A 23,106-nucleotide genomic window follows, 5' to 3' on the forward strand; every position below is an offset into this window, starting at 1 on the left:
AGACCACTAGGCAAAAGCCTTTTGTTTAGACTGGAAATCCAGAAGCTAAGAATAGCAGAAGGGAAGCAGGGGACCAAGGAGTCATTAATTCGACTTTTTTTTTTTTTTCCAGTTCATTCAGTTGCAGGGGTTACAATAATGGGAAAAAACACAATCCTCATCCTCTAGAGTCTATGGTCCAGTTTACAGGCTCATGTCACATTTCCCCAGTTGAACTCCTTTTCAAATCTGCTCTTCCCTTGGGGTCGCCATCTCGGTGTACAGCAACCCATGCTTTCAGCATCTTAGGCAAAAGTCACTGATGTCATGCTTGATCCTTCCTTTCTCTCAGACCCTAAATCCGAGTCACCACCAAATCCTATTGGCTCTACTTACAAAATATACCCCGAGTCCAGTCACTTTTTCCATCCCCTTCTCAATTCCCTGACCTAAGTTAGCATCATTTCTCCCAGGGATTATTAAATGTCTTTCCATTGGATCTCCCGATTCAGCCCTTTCCTTGCTGAAGTATTCTCTCAGCACAGCTGCCATATTGATCCTTAAATTGTGAGGCAGGTCAAGTAAAGTAACTTCTCAGCTCAAAGCTGTCCACCTCCTGCAGAGTGAAAGCCAAGGTCCTTTCGCACATGCGTGACCTAGCCCTGTGTGGTATATTATACGCCTGTTCTCTTCATTGCCTCCCCTCCCTGTAAGAGAAGCAAGCCTTCCCACTTATTGCCAAGCAGGCAGAGAATTCCTCCCCTGCTCTTAGGGTTGACTCTATGACTGGCTTGCACTAGTGGAGTGTGAGCAGGAGGGACAATGTGCCAGTGCCAAGGAGAGATGTTGGAAGCCATTAGCTCTGTTGTTTTTCCTCTTGTTACAGAAGCAGCATGTGTCAGATAGGGGCTGCTCCTTCAGCCTCATCCACACTCATAGTATATAACCTAAAAAGGAATAAATGTTTGTCTTCATATCTTGCTGAGAATTGGGGGTCACTTGTTACGGCAGCAAAGCTGACTCATGTACCCCCACCACTGCTCTGATCAGCTTCATCTCTGGTCTTTCCCTCTCCCTCTGCTCTGGCCATGATAGCCTTCTTGCTGTTTTCTTAAATGTGTCAGGCGTGCTCCTGCCCAGAACCTTTGGATTTACTGTTTACCTGGAAACACTCTTCCTCCCCCACATCCTGCATTTCTGGCCTCTTCCTTCCTCGGGTCTTTGCTCTCATATCATTGAACGAAGCTTCCCCAGGTCATCTAATATAAAATTACAACCTCCCCCTCCTACAATTCCCTTCCTTTTCTTACTTTATCTTTCTCCTTAGCAGTTATCACTACTTACGGTACTAATTATTTTCCCTTTTTATTTGTTTTGGAGGCATTCTCTGTGCAAAGAAGGCCAAGACAAAAGTACAATTTAAATGATGTTAATTTAAAAATTACGTACATAGATACATATGGCAGGCCTCTCTCTTGGTATCCAAGGTGGCTGCTGGGGAGCCCAGTACAAGCTACCACCAAGCCTCTGCCTGGGATGGGAACTTCAGCTGGAGACAAGTGAACCAGTGTCCTCTGTCGCATTTCCCTGGGAGGGCCTGCAACCGAAACCTTGATGTTTTGGCAGGTCACATAGTGTGCTCCAGCTGAACGGTTCCACCAGAACAGCAGGATATTATCAGCAGGCTTGTTGTTGCAATAAGCCTTTGGTGGCAGAACACCCACTCTGTGAAAATACATGTTGATTTAGTCCAGGGCAAAACTTAGACAACATATTCTTACGTTCAATAGGTGATACTGCTTCATGTTTGAAATTGTAAACTAGAGCTTATTGATGATGTCATCTCTTTGCACAGCCTACGTCAAAACCATGGCACCCAAAAACCCCAAAGAAAAGAGTCCAGGCGGCCCAAAAAAGGCAACACAAGGCAAAAAAAGACCAAACGTGGTATTACCTGGTAGGATTGCTTTTCGTTTAATGGGATATGTTGTGAATTTAGTGTTTGCACGTATGTTAGCAGCCAAAATGATTGTGGCTTTCTACATCAAACAAAGTGAAATATTTTTGCTATCATAAAGATGGCAAATGCAGAATTAAATATATGGAGATTAATTGTGACTTTTGATTCATTTATAGCAATTAAATGCCATATGCCATATAATAAATGTCACAGTAAATATAGGTGGCACTAAGAGATAACTCTGTATGAAAGATAATTATTCATATTTTCTCTAATTATTCACAAGATAGTTTAAGTTTTCATTGTATTTGTATTCATGTTTTGTGTTTTAAGGTTTGGTAAAAAATTATAATTGTGGCCAGGCACAGTGGCCCATGCTTGTGATCCTAGCACTTTAGGAGGCCAAGGCGGAGGATTGCTTGAGCTTAGGAGACCAACCTGAGCCACATCGAGTCCCCCTCTCCACTAAAAGTAAAAAATTAGCCAGGGGTGGCAGCACCTGCCTGTAGTCCCAGATAGTCTGGAGGTGAGGCAGGAGGATTACTTGAGTCCAGAAGTGTGAGGTTGCTGTGAGCTATGATGATGCCCCTGCACTCTAACCCAAGCGACAGAGCGATATTCTGTCTTAAATTTAAAAAAATAAAAAATTTTAAAAAAAGAGGAAAAAGAAAAAAATTGTAATGGTAAAAAACTGTAATAACATTTGACTCAAAAAAGTAATTTTGACATCATTTTTTACTATTCTAGTTAATGAAGAAGTGGAACCAGTAAATATGGAGGTCATGGGTAAGTGGAAATATGATTTAGAATTTACGTCCTTAGTTTTATAATATTTTAATATGTAACAAGCAGGCGAGACTACTACAAATTGAAGTGATGGATCAAAATGTACTTGGGCTAAAATTACACCATATCATTTAGAATGTAAAATAAAAAAACTTAAAGAATAAAAAATAAGAGTGGAAAAGAGAATTTCAAACTGAGAAATAGACAAGGACCAAGCAGTCCCTTAAAAATCTATTCTATGATTATTGAAAGACCTTTGTAGCTGTATAGTATTGTAAGCCTGCAAGTTATTACTTTTATTAGAATAGCATATTTTAAATTCTGACTCATAGGTAATACTTATCTGTACTTCATGGTAAGATTCCGCTATTTCAAGGAAAGAGATTGATTTTTAAGCAAATAAACTCAAACTTAGACAATTAAACTGATGTTGTTCCTACTTTGAAAGGCTAAGTCATTTTATTCCACCAGGACGTTTTGGTGGGATGAAGGGGGACCATTTCCCTTAGACTTGAGTTAGGTGCCACACTTCACTTTCAGAAACAGAAAGGAAACAGTGAGGGTGAGCAGGAAAAGGTTCTAAATTCCTTGTAGGCCGCTGTGAAGATTTTGGCTTTTAATCATATAGGATGAAGAAATATTGGTGGTATTTAAGCAGAGAGCAAAGTGATCCGACTTCTGTTTTTAAAGGGTCACCCAGACTACAGGCCGTGCAGAAGAAAGGACAGAGGCAGGCCATCCAGTCAGTAGGCTGTGGTGGCATGTCAGGGGAAAGAAGGTGGGAGCATGGGCCAGGGTATTCGAGGGGGCAGAAATGTGGCGTAAGCAGGAGGATGTGACAGGTGAGCGGTCCTGGCGTCAGCCCTCAGCACGGTGCCTAGAGCAAGATATGCTACCTAGTGATGAATGCACTGCCCAGAAATTTGGGAGTCATCCTAGGTTCCTTTTTTCTCCTCAACTCATCCCCACTCTCATCCCATCCAGCCCAAATTCTGTCAATTTCACCTCTAATATATGTCTCAAACCCATCTGCAACCTTGGTCCAAATCTCCACATCCCTCACTTAGCATGGCTCCTAAGGCTCTAACTGACATCCCTGTTTCCGCTCAGGCTCCTTCAATCCATTTACATGCAGCGACCTGACCATGCCTCTTCCCTGCTTAAACTCCCCCGTGGCTCTTTGCCAGTGGAAACTTGGTACAGTGGTCCTGGATCTGCATTTCTTCTCTAACCTTGTCTCCTGCTCCCTTCCCTTGAGCGGCAGTCCGCCAGCCTTCCTCAGCACAGAACATTGCAGATTGATTCCTGCCTCAGGGCCTTTGCGTTTGCTGCTCCTGATGCCTGAATACATCTTCCCTTGGATCTCTAGGCAACTCCCGCATCATTCCATTCTCACCTACTCTGTGGGCCTTCCTTGACTGCTCTGTCAACCATGACTCTGTTCAATTGCTTTCACAGCACTTAAAATTCTGAAGTTAAAGTACAGTGCTTGTTATTCATGCAAGTTCTATAAATTACCTTTTGAATACTTACTGTGGAAGTTCTGTGTGGGCTGTTGGCTGCCAGGTGCTGGCGGTTACTACTGATTGCCAACGCCAGCTGAAAACAGTCTACTCATTTTACCAACTTCTAGATAAAGGACTTTTAGAGCCTATATTAAAATTGCCTCGAAGAAGTCCAATTAGTGTGAAAAGATAGTTTTCTTGTAAAACAAAAATCAAGCTAGTAGAATCTCAAGTGTGTGTTTAGTGGGGGCAGGTACCCTAGGACGCAGTCTTGGCCTGTGTCCTTTCTGTTTCTTGGTCTGCAGAGAGCTAGCTTTCTGGGCTGTCTGAAGGCCTGGTTTATGAAGGATGGCCGCCGCCTTCTTTTTGGTGCTAGCCCGGTGTGGGTCTCACAGCTCCACCTAGTGGCTTTAACTAGGCACGCAACGCTGTTGTAAGTGTTTTGTTTTGTTTTGTTTTGTTTTATTAAATCATAGTTGTGTACATGAGAATGATTGTAAGTGTGTTTTCAAAGGGTTGTGTTGATCAAATCAGCAGTGAGTCTCCTATGTGCTAGGAGTTATAGTTAATATTTTGAGGAAGATAAGAATGGGTACTTTGTCCAATTCACGAACCACTTGAATTATAAGTGTTACACAAACTGCAACTTGCTAAATATTCCCACGTAGAATCAGTGTTAGCACACTATCATTACCCCATTACCTGAATACGTAAAGCCACTGGGGGCGGGGGTAAATATCTCCATGGGGAGGACACTTACACTTTCCGCCTGGGGGGGGGCTCATCAGTTCAGCAGTTGGAGGGAGGATGGTGGGGTACCCAGGTGCTTGGGAAAGATGGGAGTGGGCCCTGGGATCCTTGGAGTGCTGAGGTGGGGAGAGTTCTGGGGGCAGATACAAAGCTGAAACTGGTGTGGCAGAAGCTGATGGTGGTAAAGATAAGAAAATGAGAAGAAGGCTGGAGAGAGGAGATGGCATCAGGCAAAAAATGCTCCCAAGCCCTTTCTTTCACTGCTGCCAGGTTCTGGCCTGGGGGTGGGGAAAGGGACTGGAAGAGCAGGGTGATGGTGAGCCCTTCCTCCCTCCTCTTCTGAGGGCAATACTGGAACTGGGAAGGCAGAGGGGGAAAACGGGATTCCCCACCCACCTTCCTTCCTATATCCAAGGGTGCATTAACACAATTCCAAGGGGATATTAGTGCAACCCACTTGAGAAGTCAGTAATTGAAAACTATGAAGAACTGAGTAACAGTAACTTTGACTCTGTAAAAGAGGAGCCTTACAGAGCAGAGGTCCCATAAAGGGTCCAGGAAAAGTTTCTTCAAAATGGGAGACTATTGAGCAAATCAATGCCTCTCTTTCCAACACCCATTTAGGAAAAGTGGTATAAAAGTATGAAAACTTGAAGGGGAGGAGAAAGTCAGATGGGGCCAAGATGGCCAGGGAGGGCAGATATGGGAGGACAGGTCCTGTGGAGCTGGGGGAAGGTCAGAAAGGCTGGTTCCCGAGTTGAACAACAGGTGGGCCGAGCTGCAGGACCTGGCAATTCTGGGCTATTGCAGAGGCTGTTTTCTCTGTGAAGCAGGAAGCCAGTCACGGGAAGAGACAACCAGCAGGTGAGATGGTGAGGCTGGGGTTGTTTTAGAAAAGGGACATAGGCTGAAAAGAACCTACAAGGGTTGGTCATACCTTCAGACCAATAATATCGCTTTTAAAGTCTATCCCAAGACAATAATTTGAAATGTTATAAAAATTCATAAACTAGAATATATTTGTCTATAGAATTATTTACAATAGTTGGAAACAAATGAGGAAAAATTAGAATACCTACCAACAAGAGGATGGTTTAAAATTATGGCACAGATTTAAATTAATTTAAGATGATATTTTAGAAACATTATTTAAGTTGACGGTAAAATACTTGTAACATAACAATAAATCTTTAAAGCAGGATTTAGGATTTCATACAAGGTATATATGGAGTGACTAGAAGAAAACAGAGCAAAATATTAATTTTTTTCTTGATGGATAGTATTATGGGGCATCATTTTCTTCTTTTTCTCCTTTTTGACATTTTTATAATAGATAAATTTACTTTAAATATACGAACGATAATTTTAAAGTCTTAGAATTTTAATCAGGAGAATTACTAAAAACATTGTATATTTTCTATTGCTAATATTTTAAGTGATTATATTTAATGTCTAAATTCTACTTTTTTTTCCTAGGTCATCCAGAAATTTATCCTTTAGTATTAACTACTAAGACCCAGGAAATATTTAACTGCCGAGTAGATGAAGATGTTACCGATGAACAGCCTTACAAGCTTATCAAAAAAGAAGATATTTTTGAGGACTTTAAGAACAGAGCTGCAGTATCTGATTTCCACCCAGTCAAAAAAATTATCCAGGTATGTATAATATCTTTATTTTTCAGTCCTATCTCAAGAAGTTCTTGGTACAGAATAACAAAAGTTGGAGAGAATGTTAAATTCAAATCTGGCATTCTCCATTACTGTGGGCAAGTGCTACCTGGCCCAGGCCCCCTTGAGAATTCTGTTTGATGATCCTCTGTGAAAAGGAAAGTTCTATCGGATCTTTCACAGCGGCTGTCTCATCCCACACCCAGAAAAGTTTATCCTTGTTCAAACTAGAATAGGAATCTGCCCTTATTTTCTCATATTGCTGTAACTGTTAAATTTACAATTTTGGTCCCAATTTATCTCCAAGCATGCTACAGACCACATACCACATAAAAATAATGCCTCTCTCTTCCTTTATGCCTTTCTCTTAGAAATTAAATTGCCTGGTAAATTTCCCCGGACCCATTATGTTCTTAAGTGCTTTTTAAAGGTAATAAAATAATTTTGCAATTTGGGGTTATCAGCCATGGATTAGCACGATGGTTGTCCTTTAGACTTGGTAGTTTTGAGAAAGATCAAGTTTGCGTCAGTATTGGAATGAACTGGATGGCCATTGAACATTAACTTTCTCTTTTGATGATAATATTCATGTAGGAATATCCCGGAGATGAGATTCTGCTTGTTTATGACAAAGACTTCAAATACGGACTGAATTTTTATATTATTGGAACCGAAGAGGGCAAGGAAAACTATTTAAATGTAAGAGAACCCCAAGCCCTTTTTATTTGTTGATCATCGGAAGGAAGCACCTCTGGGGGTCCCTCCCTCCATATGATGATCATTACTCTCCTTTAGCTGTTTCCCTGGGACCCGGAACAAGTTCTGGCACCTAGAATAGGTGAGCAGTAAGTTGGGGGAGAACTAAATCAAGCATCTCATGGTAGCAGGTGCTCTGTTTATTGGCCCTTCCATCCTTGACCCAGTGAGAAAGGAGACGGCCAACCTGGAATGCTGCTGCTCTCAGCCGCTCTCCGGCCCACTTTTCTGGTCCTCTCCTTGCCGTCTCTGTCACTTCCAGTAAGTTACTGTGAGCCTCTCAGCTGTAAAATGGTGGCACCAATAGTGCCCATTTGCAGGGCTCTCATGAAGATCAAATGGGCTCACACAGGTAAAGCCCTTTGTTCAAGTTGTTCCAGGTGGGCGAGAAAAGTGACAGATGCATGAAGCTGGCCTTCCAGTCTTGCTTGGGAGGTTTTGTTAAATTGTTTGAGGGTGACAGAAGGGTTTGTGTGGTTGTCCAGTAAGCAAGAAGAATAAAAGAAAGCTACAGAACTAAAAAATACCTCACATTTTTAAATTTAAAATATTATTTTATTTAGCTTTAATAGTTTCGCTTGTATTTTTATGGTTGCTTTTCCGCTTTTAGTTTTTTTTATTATAGTGAAATGTTATAAATATATACTATAGAGAGTAATATAACAAATATCTATACAATTACCACCCAGCATCAACAAGTATTGAGATTTTGGCTAATTTACTTCAAAGCTTTTTTTAAAAAGAAATAAATATTACAAATAATGTTTCACTGCCCCTTGTATCCTCCCTAATTCCACTTTTTTCACTCTTTCTGTAAGTAACCACTATTCTAAAATTGTTATGTATCCTTCTTGCCTGTGATTTCATACTTTTAGCATTTATGTATGTTCCACAAATAATGTATTATTTTATTTTATTAATTGAAAATTGACACAGAAATTAAATTATTTTATATAGATCGTTCTGCGATTTTTGTTTTTGTACTCAATTATAAAATTCTAGGATCTATAAATATTCTTACATTTAGATGAAGTTTGTTCATTATAACTGCTCTTGGGTATTTTTTTTAATTATCATACTACTAAGTCCAAGTTTGTTCATTATAACTGCTGTTTTTTTTGTTTGTTTGTTTGTTTGTTTGTTTGTTTAATAATCACACTACTAAGTCTGGCACGGTGGCTCACACCTGTAATCCAGCACTCTAGGAGGCCAACGCGGGTAGATTGCCTGAGCTCACAGGTGGGAGACCAGCCTGAGCCAGAGCAAGACCTTGCCTCTAAAAATAGCTGGGCATTGTGGCAGGCACCTGTGGTCCCACCTACTTGGGAGGCTGACACAAGAGAATCACGTGAGCCCAAGAGTTCGAGGTTGCTGTGAACTGTGAGACCATGACACTCTACCAAGGGTGACAAAGTGAGACTCAAAAAAAGAAAAATTATACCCCACTGTCATCAATTTATTCCCCTACTTTAATAGTCACTTGGTTGTTCATTGTTTCGCTATTACAAATAAAGTAGCAGTGAGTACACACACACACACGTACAGACACACACGTGCACAAGGTGGCCATAACGTTCGTGTTGCACACTATTTACACGCTATTTTTAAATTGCACATGAACTTTATGGCCACCCTGTATATATTTTGTCTCCCATATTTTCCTCTTCTTTATATATTTTTGATGTTTCTTTGTTTTTCATTTCCTATTATTTCTTTTTTCACTTTGTTTCCTTCTCACAATTCAAAAGCATGAAGCAAATAAGATAAATAAGAAAGTGTGTTATTCATTATATAAAAGTAAAGTCTTTTTTAAAAAAAAAAATATATATATATGTAGCTATAGCCTACATTTGGTCCTGTGTTCCAGAAGACGATTTCTTTTATCTTAGCCTCCAGAAGTACTGGAAGAGCAGGAAGAATATAAAGAACATATTTCTGAAGAGGTGTATATTTACAAAGCACCTGTCTCTAAACCCTGGATTTCTTTGGGCAGTGAAAAAGAAATTGAGGAAGAATCGGTTAAGGAAACCACAAAGCAGGTCAGAGGTGTAAATATAATTTCCTTGTCCCTCTGCAGCTGGACAACGTTGATTCCTGAGGGATTCATAAGAGTTGCTGTTTGCTATGGGCATATGGTTTTTTGTCTTAAGTGGGAGTTACGGGTTGAATTGCATCCTCCACATAAAATATGTTGAAGTCCTAATTCCCAGTCACTCAGAATGTGATTCCATTTAGAAATAGGGTCATTACAGGTAATTAGTGAAGGTGAGGTCATACTGGAGTAAGGTGGGCCCCTGGGACAATATGACTGGTGTTCTTGTAAAAAGATGGCCATGTGATAACACAGAGACGCAGGGAGTAGCATGTGAGGAAGGAGGCAGAGATCGGAGGAATATGTCTGCAAGCCAGGGACACCAAGGATTGCTGGCCGTCACCAAAAGCTAGGAGAGAAGCAAGGAACAGATTCTCCCTCAGAGCCCTCGAAAGGAACCAACCCTCCCATACCTTGATTTCAAACTTTTAGCCTCAAAACTATAAGAAAATAAATTCCTGCTATTTCAAGCCATCCAGTTGGTGGCATTTGCTTGTGGCGGCCGTGGGATGCTACTATTAATCACAGAGTAACATTCCCTCCCAGAGCAACTCCTGTGAGGAGGATTTGAGTCTGAGAGATTCGTTATGAAGGTGCCCCACCGAGATGATGGGCAGCTGCAGGACAGAGACCGGGCGGGAGCCCTGCGGGAGTGCCCCCTCAGGTCCAGTCTGGCAAAGGGAGTCTGTAGCCTGAACCTGTAGGAAGTCCGAGTGTCGGTTACACCTCAGGGTTGTCCCTCAGAGTTTCCCAAGGAAAGAAGTTCAGTTGTGCCCCTTCCCAGTCCACCCCTGGTCAAGATATACACTGCCGGTCACTTCCTGTTCTTGGTGCCGGCAGGCACCGTGGCCCCTGTAGCCTCAGAGCAGTCCTCCAAAGAGGCACAGAAGGTGCAACTCACGGGTATGGAAAGCCCAGGGAGCTGGGGGTCACACAGGAAGCCCCCAGGGGGACCTGGGAGGATCTGGGCAGGCCACAGTGTTATCCACCACATATCCACGCTCCTCTGGGATTTCATTCTGTTGCCTTCACTGCTTACACGTGTTGCAGACTACATATATGATTTCTCGAAAGCGAAGGAAATTTGGCGCACCAATTAAGTTCAGCGACCACAACGCTTCCAATATAAAAGATGCCTATATCGAGTGCACGGCCTACCCAGATAAAAATTTTACTCTTAAACAAGTTGAAAAAGATGTTGGCATGCAAGTAATCCCCCAGATCAAGGACAGGAGTACTCAGACAAGATGGTAAGTATATGATGGGTTTGCATATTCTTATAGCCAATTACAGGAGAATCTAGCAACTCCCATGATTATTTTGAGAGATCTTTAATAAATAGATCTCCACAGAATAATTCAATTCAGGAAGACCTGACTATATACAATACCTTTAAAAACCATAAGAGGAATGCAGACTTTGCATCTTTTGTATTAACCTGGATTGAGTTGGAACACATTCTTCTAAGCAAAGCATCACAAGAATGGAGAAGTAAGAATCCACTGTACTCAACTCTGATATGAAGGCAGTAGATTGTTGAATACAAGGTGGGGGGTGGGGGAATGAGGGAGCAGGGAGCGGGATGGGAGGTTATGGTGGATAGCGCACCTCTTGGAGGTGGGACACAATTATAAGAAGGACTTTACCTAACAAATGCAATCAGTATAACCTGATTCTTTGTACCCTAAGTGAATCCTAAACAATTAAAAAGAATCATAAGAGGAAATGAGACGCAAGTGAATAGAACAGTAAAGACTAGGGGCAAGCAAGTAAGTGACGCTGGTAATAATGGCAGTGCTGGGCTTCTCTCTCCTGGAATGTGACAGTTGCCTCCTAACTGCTCTGTTCAACCATCTAAGTCATTGTCCCTCCACCTCACATCAGACTGTTACTTCATTGGCTAAGTTCCTTCTTTGGCTTCCATGGTTTACAGAAATACATCCATCCAGAGCTCTTAAGTGGCATACAAGGTCCTTCTTCAGTGACAGACACTACCCCTCCAACCTTGGCACCCCTGTTCCTAAACAAGCCCTCCGTCTCTGTGCTCCAACCCCAGAATACCTGCTGTTCCCGTTCCCTGCCTTTGCCCATGCCAATCCTCTGCATAAAATGTCCTCCCCCTCGTCTACCTGGGAAGCCCCTCTTTACCACCAAGACCCTTTGCAGTAGTCCCCTTTCCTCTGTGATGTGGAGATGCCAGGTGGAGTTGATCACTTTCCATCAGACCTGTGAGCCACGCTGTACCCGTTTGTTTACTCATCTGTCTGCCTAAGATCTGGAGCACGTTGGGGGTACACAGGCATCGATTTCACAAGGCGAGCACTTAACTAAGACGTATTCAGTGGATGAGTGAATTGATGTGAAGTGGATTGCTGTGGCAATCTTAAAGTTTTTTTAAAACTTTTTCTTTGGAAATAATTTTAGATTTATAGGAGATAAGACATGGATTTGGAACAGGATTTGGAGACAAGGAAAATGTGGAGAAAGCCCTAATTTTTTAAATGAGCCTAACAATTCCAGGGCGTGGGAAGGACAAGGAGACCAGCCTGGGTAGGATGAGGGAATGGCAGAGGTGGGCAGCTGGGTGAGGGAATAGGAGAGGTGGGCAGCTGGGTTCTCCGGGGCAGACAATAGGGTGCTTTGGCAAGTTCTGAAGCAAGGAAGAGCCAGAATGATAAAAGCATTAAAGTGAAGATGAACCAGACAGCGGGGCTTGGGGGGCAGGATAGGGAAAGCCTGGCATTGAGGAGATTGGCCAACTAAGATCCTGTTGTAATGAAACCCACTAAAATGTGACCAGTGTCTAAAGTAAGGTGTTGGTGTTAAACAAAGACAAAGGGTAGAAAGGAGACATGTGTAAGTACAAAAGGTGTTGTTATGAAGGCTGTTGTTAAACCCAAACCAACTTTCTTTACCCCTGCAGCTGTTTCCTAATACTTCTCCTTTTCTTTACAATAAAACTCCTTACAGCAGCTGTCCACACCCTCGAGTTCCACATTCTCTTCTCCCATTCTGTCTTATTCACTCCCAATGGTTTTAACAAGGTCACTAAACACCGGATTGCCTAATCCAGGGGTCCATTTTCAGGCCTTCTCAACAGAGTGCAACATGGTTGACGACTTCTCCTAGAAACACTTGTCTCCTCTCGACTTATGGACGACCCTTACTGTCCTCCTAACTCACTGGCAGCTCTTCCCACTTTCTCTGACAGGATCCCCCTCTTCCCATTTCTGAACATTAGGGGACTCCAAGGCTAGTTCCTTTTTATCTTTTCTCTAACTGTATTAATCCCTGGGTGAATTTATCCAGCCCTGTGTTGTCACCTATCAGCTGTTTGCTGATGGCTTTCAAATCCACAGTCCCCCTCAACCTCTCCCCTGAAATCCACATTCATCTGCTTACTTGAATGTCCACCATGTGTCTCAGATCTAACATGCCCAACCACAAAGTTTGTATTTTCTGTCTTCAAATCAGCAACTCCCGAAATCTTACTCATCTCAGAAAATGGTAATGATATTCTTCTAAACACTGAAACCAAAGGCCTGGAATTTTGTTGACTCTATCTTCAAACTGTACCTATTCCGTCCTCCTTGGTCTAAGCCATCATCAGCTCTTGCTTGGATTATTGTAATTTCTCCCACCTGGACTTCCTTTAGCCATCTTTTCTCTCCTACATTCTGTTCTTCGTGGAAGACCAGAGTAATCCCGCTAAAATGTGTCAGATCGTGTAACTGACCAAAATGCTCCAGTGGCCTCCTATCCTGAGGCCATAAAACCTTCCTGCAAGGTGTTATGTGATCTGGGTCCTTTGCCCCTCTACCCTCATTTCCCAGAGTTCCCAGCCACACGGGCCTCCTAGTCCCTTGAATCCACCAGGCATGCTCCCACCTGACTATTCCCGGTGTCTTTATGCCTCATTCCCGTCTTTATCCTGATCTCTGCTCACATAAGACATTCTCTGGCATTCCTAATAAAAGCAGCAACAACTCCCATTAGTGTCCATTTTCTTTATTGCTTATTTATCATCACTTAATATGGATTTTTCTTTTTTTTTTCTTGAGACAGAGTTCCAAGGTGTAGCCCTGAGTCGAGTGCCATGGTGTCACTGTTGCAACCTCCAACTCTTGGGCTCAAGGGATGCTCTTGCCTCAGTTTTTCTATTTTCAGTAGAGATGGGATCTTGCTCAGGCTGGTCTCTAACTCATAAGCTCAAACAATCCACCCTCCTCGGCCTCCCGGAGTGCTAGGATTACAGGTGTGAGCCACCATGCCCAGCCTTAATGGGTACATTTCATCGTCTCTCTTCTTTCCCCTGCCTTTGGATTTTAAGCCCCACGACAGGAAGTTGGTGTGTTTTGTTTGGTACTTGATGATTCTGGGTGAAGTGTTCCTTATACCCTTCTTACACCTTTTCTATATGTTTGAAATGATTTCTAAACAGCAATTTTACAAAGTAAGAGCTTTCCAGTTGTGTTAGAGATAAATACATGTAGACTTTGAATGGTGGTCCAAAAAATTCTGCGTGGGAAATGTAAACATAAAATAATATCATTGTCACAGAGGCAAACTTTTGTCATGACCTGTAGTTACTTTTCTTTGACCTAATTTTAGGTATTGAATTTTCTTTTAATATATTAGGACATATCCCAAAAATGCTACTACACAGTATTATCCAAGAGAATTCTCAGAAGAGGAAAAAGGGGCACTTGGACAATCAAAGCCTTTCGCTGACTTTTTTGACAACGTGTCTGTAAGGTACAAAATTGTCTATTTAATTTTAAAATAAAACATAAAATGTGTATATTGACTTATAATAATAGGTCTTAATAAACAGTTCTCTGTATGATATGATGTCTAGGTAGAAAGTATGAAAACACATAATCAGATAGGATCCGAACGTATGGCACATTCTACAGATTCTCAATATCTCTTTCCTTTCTGTTTCCAAGCATCCTCTTAGACCTCCCAAGCTAGAGCCACACCAAGCACAGGGTGAACAGCTGAGTGTGTGAGTGAGATAGGATACCCCAAAAAGGTAAGGTCTAACAGAGGTCTTCTCAAGGAGACCCCAAGGATACACCTTCAAGGTCCTCCCCGTGGTGACTCAGCTCTTAGGAATTTGTAGAAACTTAACTTCCTAAGACCTGGAAACTAACACTTGCTTCAGCTTCTGTAAAAGCCTGGGGTTCTATAAAAGCCGGAGGGGGTTGTCTAGCTTGATTCAAACTGACCAATGAGAAAGGTACCCATGGGCAGGAACTTTTTGACTGGGGATAAAAGGGAGCAGACGGAGCCAGTCAGGGAGCGTGGCCATGTTGAATTCTTCTGTGCTGGTGCCCTGCCAGCTGAAATAAAGCCCTTCCTCTTTGAACACAGTGTTTGGGTGTTCGTTCTCCCCATTGGGCCTCGTCCTCCTGCAAGATGAGAATGTTTCTCTACTTGCAAATTAACAATTATTTATATTTACCATGGTTGCTTTTCTGGAAGTCTTTTTTTCCCACTCTTCACCGCCCCCATCTTCACTGACTTGTACAGGATAATAAAGATGAGGATTCTATGGATATTAATTCCCAAAAATACCTTTTAAATAAGAACCTGAATTTAATTCCAATATGTATGTTTCACCCTTTTCACTAATTTCCGTGCCACTCCTACTGGCTCTGAAAGAAAGATGTCTTCAAAAGTCCCTCTAGGCTGGTACAAGGACCCTGAGCAGAGCCTTGGGGCTTCTAAACGAGAGAAAGAGTTTGACAAGGTCTCACCAAGCTGATATCAGAGTTCAGAGAGGTAGAGCCAATGATGGCCATGTCTGCCAATTATATTCAATAAGTCAATTTCCATTGCTATCCAAAATTAAAAATTTGGGCTCAGCACCGTAGCTCAGCAGTTAGGGTGCCGGCCACATACACTGAGGCTGGCAGGTTCGAACCCAACTCGGGCCTGCTAAACAATGACAACAACAACAACAACAAAATAGCTGGGCATCTAGAGTTCCAGCTACTTGGGAGGCTGAGGCAAGAGAATCGCTTAAGCCCAAGAGTTTGGGGTTGCTGTGAGCTGTGAGGCCATGGCACTGTACTGAGGGTGACCTAGTGAGATTCTGTCTCAAAAAAATAAAAAACCAATCAGTTCTTTTGGATTAGAGAAACAAGGAGGTGGAAGAGGAAGAAGAAAGAAGAGGAGGGAGGAGGAAGGTGGAGGGACGAAAATTGGCATACCCCGTTTCCCCGAAAATAAGACAGTGTCTTATTTTAAGGTGTGCTCCCAAAGATGCGCTAGGTCTTATTTTCAGGGGACGTCTTATCTTTCCTGTAAGTAGGTCTTATTTTCGGAGGATGTCTTATTTTTGGGGAAGCGGGGTAATAATTATAGTCTAAGAGCCCCGGCCGGGAGTAAACGAGAAACCTACTTTGACATCACTGCCATACTACCAACTGTAAAACTGCTTAAGGTTTATTTAATATTTTCACATTAATACAAGCTTGGTTTTGTTCTAGAAGAAAGCCCTTGTAGAAATGAGCTATTTCTTTCTCATAGAATGGTATCCAAGGGAAGCATTATCTGCAAGAAAAGGCAATGGTGTGAGAGGGGGGACCGTCAAGGGGACTCACAGGCATCTAAGAAACTCTTACTGGGGGATTAAAAAAACCCGAGAATACAGATTTCACCGCAGACTACAGGCTTTATCTCCGTTGGTTACTCTGAGGAGCCACGTGGTTCCTGGAAATCAAGGAACTGGGGAACCCTCGGGAAAGGTGCTGTCTTCATTTCTTCCTTGTGAAGTACTTCCCCATTCTCACTGAGAGGCAAGAATTAAGAAACCAGAGCAAAGGTCACGTATCTGATGTCTTTTTTGAGAATTCCTTTCTCAATCAGGCTGAAACAGAAAGGAATAAGATTTTGCAATGCTAACTAATACTTTTACTTGAAACTGAATTTAAACCTTCCATTGCAAGGTGTCAACATGCCCTATGCAGAGATATTCAAAGGTTTGTTTGTTCGTTTGTTTTTAAGACAGTCTCTCTCTACCCCCGCTCCTCCACCCACCTACCCCCGACCCCGGTAGAGTACCAGTGGCATCATAGCTCACAGTAACATCAACTCTTGCCTCAGCCTCCCAAGTAGCTGGGACTCTAGGTGTGCGTTGCCACACCCAGCTAGTTTTTTTGTGTTTTTAGTACAGTCAGGGTCTTGCTCAGGCTGATCTTGAACTCAGCTCAAGAGATCCACCCGCCTTGGCCTCCCAGAGTGCTAGCATTACAGGAATGAGCCCCTGCGCCCACCTGGCTGAGTTATTCCGAGTTTAAGGTGCATACGAACCCTCTGGGGATTTAATGAAAATGCAGGTTCTGACTTGGTGCAGAGTGGTGCCAGTGACTCTACACTTCTAACCAGCTCCTGGCCTCACTGCTGCTGCTGCTGCAGGTCTGTAAACCACAGTTTAAGTAGTGAGGTTCAGAGCAAGAAGACTCGCAGTGTTAACAATGAACGAGGTAACCAATGGTACCCTTTTTTACATTTTAGGGGTATCTGTCATGATATTTAGTATCTATATTTAATTTTCTAATTCAGTTTTTTTCTTATGTTAAGAAATTAATAATTGAGAACTGCTTTTTCAGCTTACCACATTTATTTGAAAAAGTTGGACTTCTGATCATTACAGTGAAACCTGGGGTGACATGCTAATTGTGGGAGAGCTCTAAGGGATTCTCAGAGCAAGAGGAAGCAGAGCTTTCAAACCAAATACAATAAACATCATAGTAACTACATGCGTCAAGACAGGAGCCTGTCAAATGTAGTCCCTGAACTAGTAAGAGATGATCCTAGGCCTCAGATTGTTTTCTAAAGGAGCTATGTCAGCATTAACAGAATAATTCACTTTGGGCCATTTTTTATGCATTGCACAAGGTTTACTAATGGAATCAAACACAGTAGCACCTTCCAAGGATGGTGACAACTAAAACCACCAAATACAAACACATACTCACACACTTCGAAACTCCAAATCTCCCCTTGTTGAGAATCTCTTATTTGTTGTTTTGAATTATGTATGTATTTGGGCTACCCTTATTTGGTATAAGTGATCAGTTAGTACTGAATATGCCTAAGAAAATTGCCTTTCGTGTCAGTTTGAACTTTCCAGAAAGTGAATAAGCCACGTTAGAAGCAGGGGTTTCCCAGGAATTGCACTGTGAAAAATAACCGAGCAGGCAGAGCTGCAGACAAATTCTCACTGACCCTGAAGGAGCTTCAGAGCAAATGGTCAGGCCCCAGCTCCCTGCAGCGGCCGTGCTCAGTTGCTGACCTGGAGAGAGCAGAGCTTTGGCTTAGAAACTGAGGCAGATCAGGGAGCTGTTGGAGGCTGTCTGTCAGGGCAGTCCTGAAAGCTGACCAACAGGTTCTTGAACGAAGTTCTGAGTAGCACACCACCAGGATGTCATCTATTTCACATGAGGTTAATTCTTATTAAAAAATACAAGTGAGAATTATCATACTAGAGTAGAAGGAGCTATTAAAATAACCGTAACATTAACTACTAAAACCCAACATCTTCATTTTTTTTTCAAATACAAAATAGTGTTGAAATAGCCCTGCAGCAAAATGAAATCATGAACACGTTTATCGACGACTGGAAATGCCTTGCGGAAGAAGAAGGTACCTTTGCAGACAAGACGGATACCCAGTTGAAAGAGTACCAGTCCTTCACCGACCTGCATAGCCCGATGGAGAAGATGATCACCTGCGTAGCATGGCACCCAACCATCTATGGTGAGATGGAAATGGCAGGGACTCCCTTTTGTGACAACATTGAAACTGTACACCACTGTTACGTGTAAAATCGCCAACTGGCTCAATTCCGATATAACAAATTGCATTTCCTAAGAGCCAGCCATCTGCCAAGTGCTTGTCACACCTTCTTCCCTGTCCAGTGTCCCAGAAATCATGTAGGACACACCCCACTTGTACCATCTTCTCTATTTTACAACAAGACCAAAGCTCCATGCAGGGAAATGACTTGCTCAGGTCACCCAGCTGGCACAATGCAGAGTCTGGATTTGACTAGGGCCTATTGCCCTCCCAGCGCCAAATTCATTCCTCCTAACACCCTGTTTTTCTGATTACTGGACAAGATAGGAAGCACACTTCCTTTAAAGCAGTGGTTCTCAACCTTCCTAATGCTGCAACCTTTAATACAGTTCCTCATTTTGTGATGACCCCCAACCATAAAATTATTTTCATTGCTACTTCATAACTGTAATTTTGCTACTGTTATGAATCGTAATGTAAATATCTGATATGCAGGATGTATTTTCATTGTTACAAAGGGGTCACAGCCCACAAGTTGAGAACTGCTGCTTAAAAGGGTCAGCAGTCGAGGGAGGTCACAAGGTGTAAAGGTGGAAGGAACCACGGAAAGAGAGAGGCCTTTGCCCTCTTTCCTCCACTTTGCACTGGCCCTTTTCTCACAAAAAGAGAAGCAAAGCAAGCTTTTCTTTTCCCATTAAATCTTCTAAACCCACTGTGTGTATTTTACACTAACACAGATCTAACTAACTAGCACATCTCACTTTGTGCCAGCCGGATTTCAATTGCTAAATAAGTGACATGTAGCTAGAGGCTACCATATTAAATAGAAAAGCTTTAAGAAAACACTTGGTCTCCTGTGGAATATTTTTACTCAAATGTCATCAAAATGGAAATAATCCTTGATTATGTAGAAAAGCAAAAGTTAGAAACATTTCCCCATGCACGGTTGCTGTTGACTTTGGTTTCTGCTTGTGTGTTTATCAGGACTGATAGCCGTGTCAGTGGCCGTGCGACTCACCTTCGAAGAGAGAGTCCAGTACTCTGGTAAATTATTGCTGCAGCCATCGTTGATTCTTTTCTGGAGTTTCTCTGATCCTATACATCCTCAGGTAATCAAGGAGAGTAGCCATGTAGGCTAGACTTTCAGATAATCACTTTACAGTCAACTCACGTTGCAAACTCGTATGAAGTTTTGGCTTTCTTCAATGCAGAACTTGACATCATTCAACATAAACAAAACTGAAGTCTACCATTGGTTTATTAAACAAATCACCAAGTCTGTATTTTATTTATTTATTTATTTATTTTTTGAGACAGAGTCTCACTCTGTTACCCTGGGTAGAGACTCCACAAAGTACCAAATAAACCCAATTTTATCTTTATCCCAATTCCCGTTTGAAACCTTTAGCCCTGTGGTATTAAAATAATGGCCTAAGGCTGGGCACAGTGGCTCACACCTGTAATCCTAGCACTCTGAGAGGCCGAGGCTCGTGCACTGCCAGAGCTCAGGAGTTTGAGACCAGCCTGAGCCAGAGCGAGACCCCATATCTAAATAGAGCCAGTCATGGTGGTAGGCACCTGTAGTCCCAGCTACTCACAGGCAAGAGGATTGCTTGAGCCAAAGAACTATGATGCCACAGTACTCTACCAAGGGCAACAAAGTGAGATTCTGCCCAAACAAAACAAATCAATGGCTTAGTAGGGCTTATGTTTTTGGTTGTTATGTTTAAAGAATGATAAACATGGCGGTATTTTGCTTTGGGGCAACACAGTAGCACGGGTACCCACTCTTATAAATACAATGATTGCTTCAGGCTTGTGTTCCCTGCAGGACTTGTTCGACTTCTGGGTTCTGTATTATTTTAGAATTTGAAATATTATTACCATAATAACTCCATCTTACCTTATTCCACAGGTTTTGTTTTTAAGTGCCCAGCATTTGTCAGCCTAGGTATACGGCAGGGAACAGAACCAATACCCTGCCCACGCAGAGCTTGCCTTCCACATCTTTCAGAAACACAAATCTGATAGCTTTTTCATTTATCAAAATGATAACATACCCCCAAATTGCCTATACTTTCTCTGTGATGGAGGGTAAGTGAGGGGAGAGACCTGCATCCCCTTGAGAATATACTTCCAAACATACGACCAATGTCCACAAGAAAATTCAAAAGAAGCAGCTTCGGATCCAGTGGTAGAACTCTGGGAATAGCGTCTACATGAGCATTGCTCATAGATAACTATAAAGGTAGACTTTGAATTGTCTTAATATCGTTTTCTAGGACTAATCATATGAGCTTTTCTCATTCTTTCTTGAATTTGTGGGGTTTATTTCAGTTAATGCTGGAGGGCCCAGATGACATCTTCTGTTTCCAGTTCTGTCCGAGTGACCCTAACATCATTGCTGGAGGATGCATAAATGGACAGGTGCTTATAGGATTTTTCAGCTGTGTATCAAGGTAGACAATACTCTGTAATGAGTTTTGATTTGGTAGTTTTCAAACTTAAGCATTCAGCTTAACAGAAGGAAGGCATGGCAATTGTGTGCCAATCACTATGCCAGGAATTAGGACATAAAGATGACGTAGACTGGGCCCTGTGGTTCACGCCTGTAATCCCAGCACTCTGGGAGGCCTAAGTGGGTGGATTGCCTGACCTCACAGGTTCGAGACCACCCTGAGCAAGAGCGAGACCCCACCTCTAAAAATAGCTCGGTGTTGTGGTAGGCGCCTATAGTCCCAGCTACTCGGGAGGCTGAGGCAAGAAAATCACTTGAGCCCAAGAGTTTGAGGTTGCTGTGAGCTATGATGCCATGGCAGTCCACTGAGGGTGACAAAGTGAGACTCTGTCTCAAAAAATTAAAAAAAAAAAAAAATTATGTAGTATCTACACTGGAGGGTTGTCACAGGGTAACCCAGTTACATAACTGAAACAAAGCTGGGTCACATCTGTTTGTGTTGCTGAGATGGAACCACAGATCCTATTAAGACTCATGGAAGAACAAAGCTACAAGCATACTACCTCTTGGGAAAAAAGGCCTCTCTGAAATTTCCTTGGGGGAAGGAGTTAGGATGATACAGAATGTAATTAGAAATTCACTGGAAAGTACACTAACATCATTGAATTTATGTATATGAAATTTGACATCATGTTTGCTTTTTTCCCTTTTTAAGTTCTCTAATTTATAAAAAGTTTAGATCCTATCCTCCAATAATTTGTTTGTCTAATAAAACAAACTGAAAATCTTAATGCTGTTTTATGATCAAAGTTTAAATTCATTATGATTGACTGGGTTTGACCATTAAAAGGGTATGTGATCTTTTTGTGTGCGGCTAGAAAAATTTCCTTGTGGTTGAAATTTAAACGTCTACAGCTTCCATGTCCATTAATCCAGAACCAAAATAACCAGGGAACCAAATTTCTCTCCCTCAATTCTGTTTTAACTGAGAGTCATAAGGATGGCTCAGAGCCTAGCCCCCAACCCCTGCAAATCCTGAAGGGCCTTTTTTTACTCATTAAAAAGGTAATATGACTTTGTTTCAGAGCTTTTCATTTTATTTTATTTTTAGAGACAGGGTTTCACACTGTCTTGGCTGGAGTGCGATAGTGCAATCATAGTTCCCTGCAGCCTCACTCTCCTGCCATCCTCAAGCCATCCTCTCGCGTCGGCCTCCTGAGTATCTGGGACTATAGGCATGTCCTCCCACCACACTCAACTGTTTTAGAATATTCTAAAAAAGCACAAGATAAAAATAAAGTCACTCACAATTTAATAACCCTATAGTTTGTAAACACTCTAGTGTACTGAAATAACTTTTAGCCATTAGAAATTAATCTAATTTAGTATTAACATATTCTACTTTATTCTGATTTTTCAAAAACTAACCATCCAGATATATGCGAATTCAGAGTTGGTCATAATATTCATTTAAAAAGAAAGCATCGTTTCCCAGCTGTTGGATATTTGTGTATTTATACTTAAGTCTGGAGAATGGGCTTACACAGTTGTCTAAAGCAACTGTCTCTACAATCACTGCACTTTCCCAAAACAAAGGGAGAACTCTGACCAAAGCAAAGGAAATTGTGTGACATTCATATTGGATTTTTTTAATATTAGAATTTATTAACACAAGCTCAAAAATCAAAGTGCTGAAGATACTTTTATAGAGAAAACATGCTTTTTTACATTACCTTTCAAAGTTGCTGAATTACTGAAGACTTAATTTTATTATCCTCAAAGGTGATTGATTTATCAGGCTGCATACCAGCCTGATAATTTTTCAAAAAATCTTTAAGACTCGATTAACTATTTCCTGGAGATGTTATACTGACATTTATTTCCATTTCAGATCGTCATGTGGGATATCACTGCCCATGCCGATCGCATAGAGAACATTAAGTCAGGAGGCGGGAGAAGTAAAAAACCCATACTCAAGGTTGGCTTTTTGTATCTTTTCACTTCCAAGTCTTTCCATTCAAGAGTTTATGGGCATGTACATACAGAGTTGCCAAGGTTAACGAAAACTCAGTAGAAAAAAGGAGGAAAAAAGAGTGTTATTTTTTAAGCCTTCAGATCTTCTTCCAAACATGTTTTGAATTCCTTTAGCATAATCCTTGTGATCAAAACACAACGAAACAAATCGCATCATCTGTCCCAGGATGTAAGATTCTTTCTTGTTGTTACTGTTGTTATATAAAATGAAGGGACCAAGGGACTTCCCTACAGCAAATTAGCATGAGACAGAGGCCAGTGGTCCAGGCTTGGCAGCCTTGCCCTATGAGTTGGATGTGCCACCTCAT

At 41.9% G+C, this 23,106-nt stretch overlaps 2 protein-coding genes across 2 annotated transcripts in view; one reads left to right on the forward strand and one right to left on the reverse strand.

Moving 5' to 3' along the window:
* BCL10 (BCL10 immune signaling adaptor) overlaps positions 1–23,106 on the reverse strand; it is a 238,928-nt gene that overhangs the window by 47,944 nt on the left and 167,878 nt on the right. The gene's annotated exons all lie outside the window — the stretch shown is intronic.
* Positions 1–23,106, forward strand: part of DNAI3 (dynein axonemal intermediate chain 3) — a 58,598-nt gene that overhangs the window by 4,779 nt on the left and 30,713 nt on the right. Inside the window, exons 2-12 of the mRNA XM_053591198.1 lie at positions 1,835–1,936; positions 2,687–2,725; positions 6,457–6,638; positions 7,245–7,349; positions 9,296–9,445; positions 10,549–10,748; positions 14,137–14,253; positions 18,077–18,267; positions 19,291–19,415; positions 20,644–20,733; positions 22,656–22,742. Of these exons, the coding sequence (XP_053447173.1) occupies positions 1,849–1,936; positions 2,687–2,725; positions 6,457–6,638; positions 7,245–7,349; positions 9,296–9,445; positions 10,549–10,748; positions 14,137–14,253; positions 18,077–18,267; positions 19,291–19,415; positions 20,644–20,733; positions 22,656–22,742 (1,374 nt within the window). The 5' untranslated portion in view covers positions 1,835–1,848. The remainder of the gene's footprint in view (positions 1–1,834; positions 1,937–2,686; positions 2,726–6,456; positions 6,639–7,244; positions 7,350–9,295; positions 9,446–10,548; positions 10,749–14,136; positions 14,254–18,076; positions 18,268–19,290; positions 19,416–20,643; positions 20,734–22,655; positions 22,743–23,106) is intronic.

This window comes from Nycticebus coucang, chromosome 5 (assembly GCF_027406575.1).
Source record: "Nycticebus coucang isolate mNycCou1 chromosome 5, mNycCou1.pri, whole genome shotgun sequence".
In the NCBI taxonomy this organism is placed as follows: domain Eukaryota; kingdom Metazoa; phylum Chordata; class Mammalia; order Primates; family Lorisidae; genus Nycticebus; species Nycticebus coucang.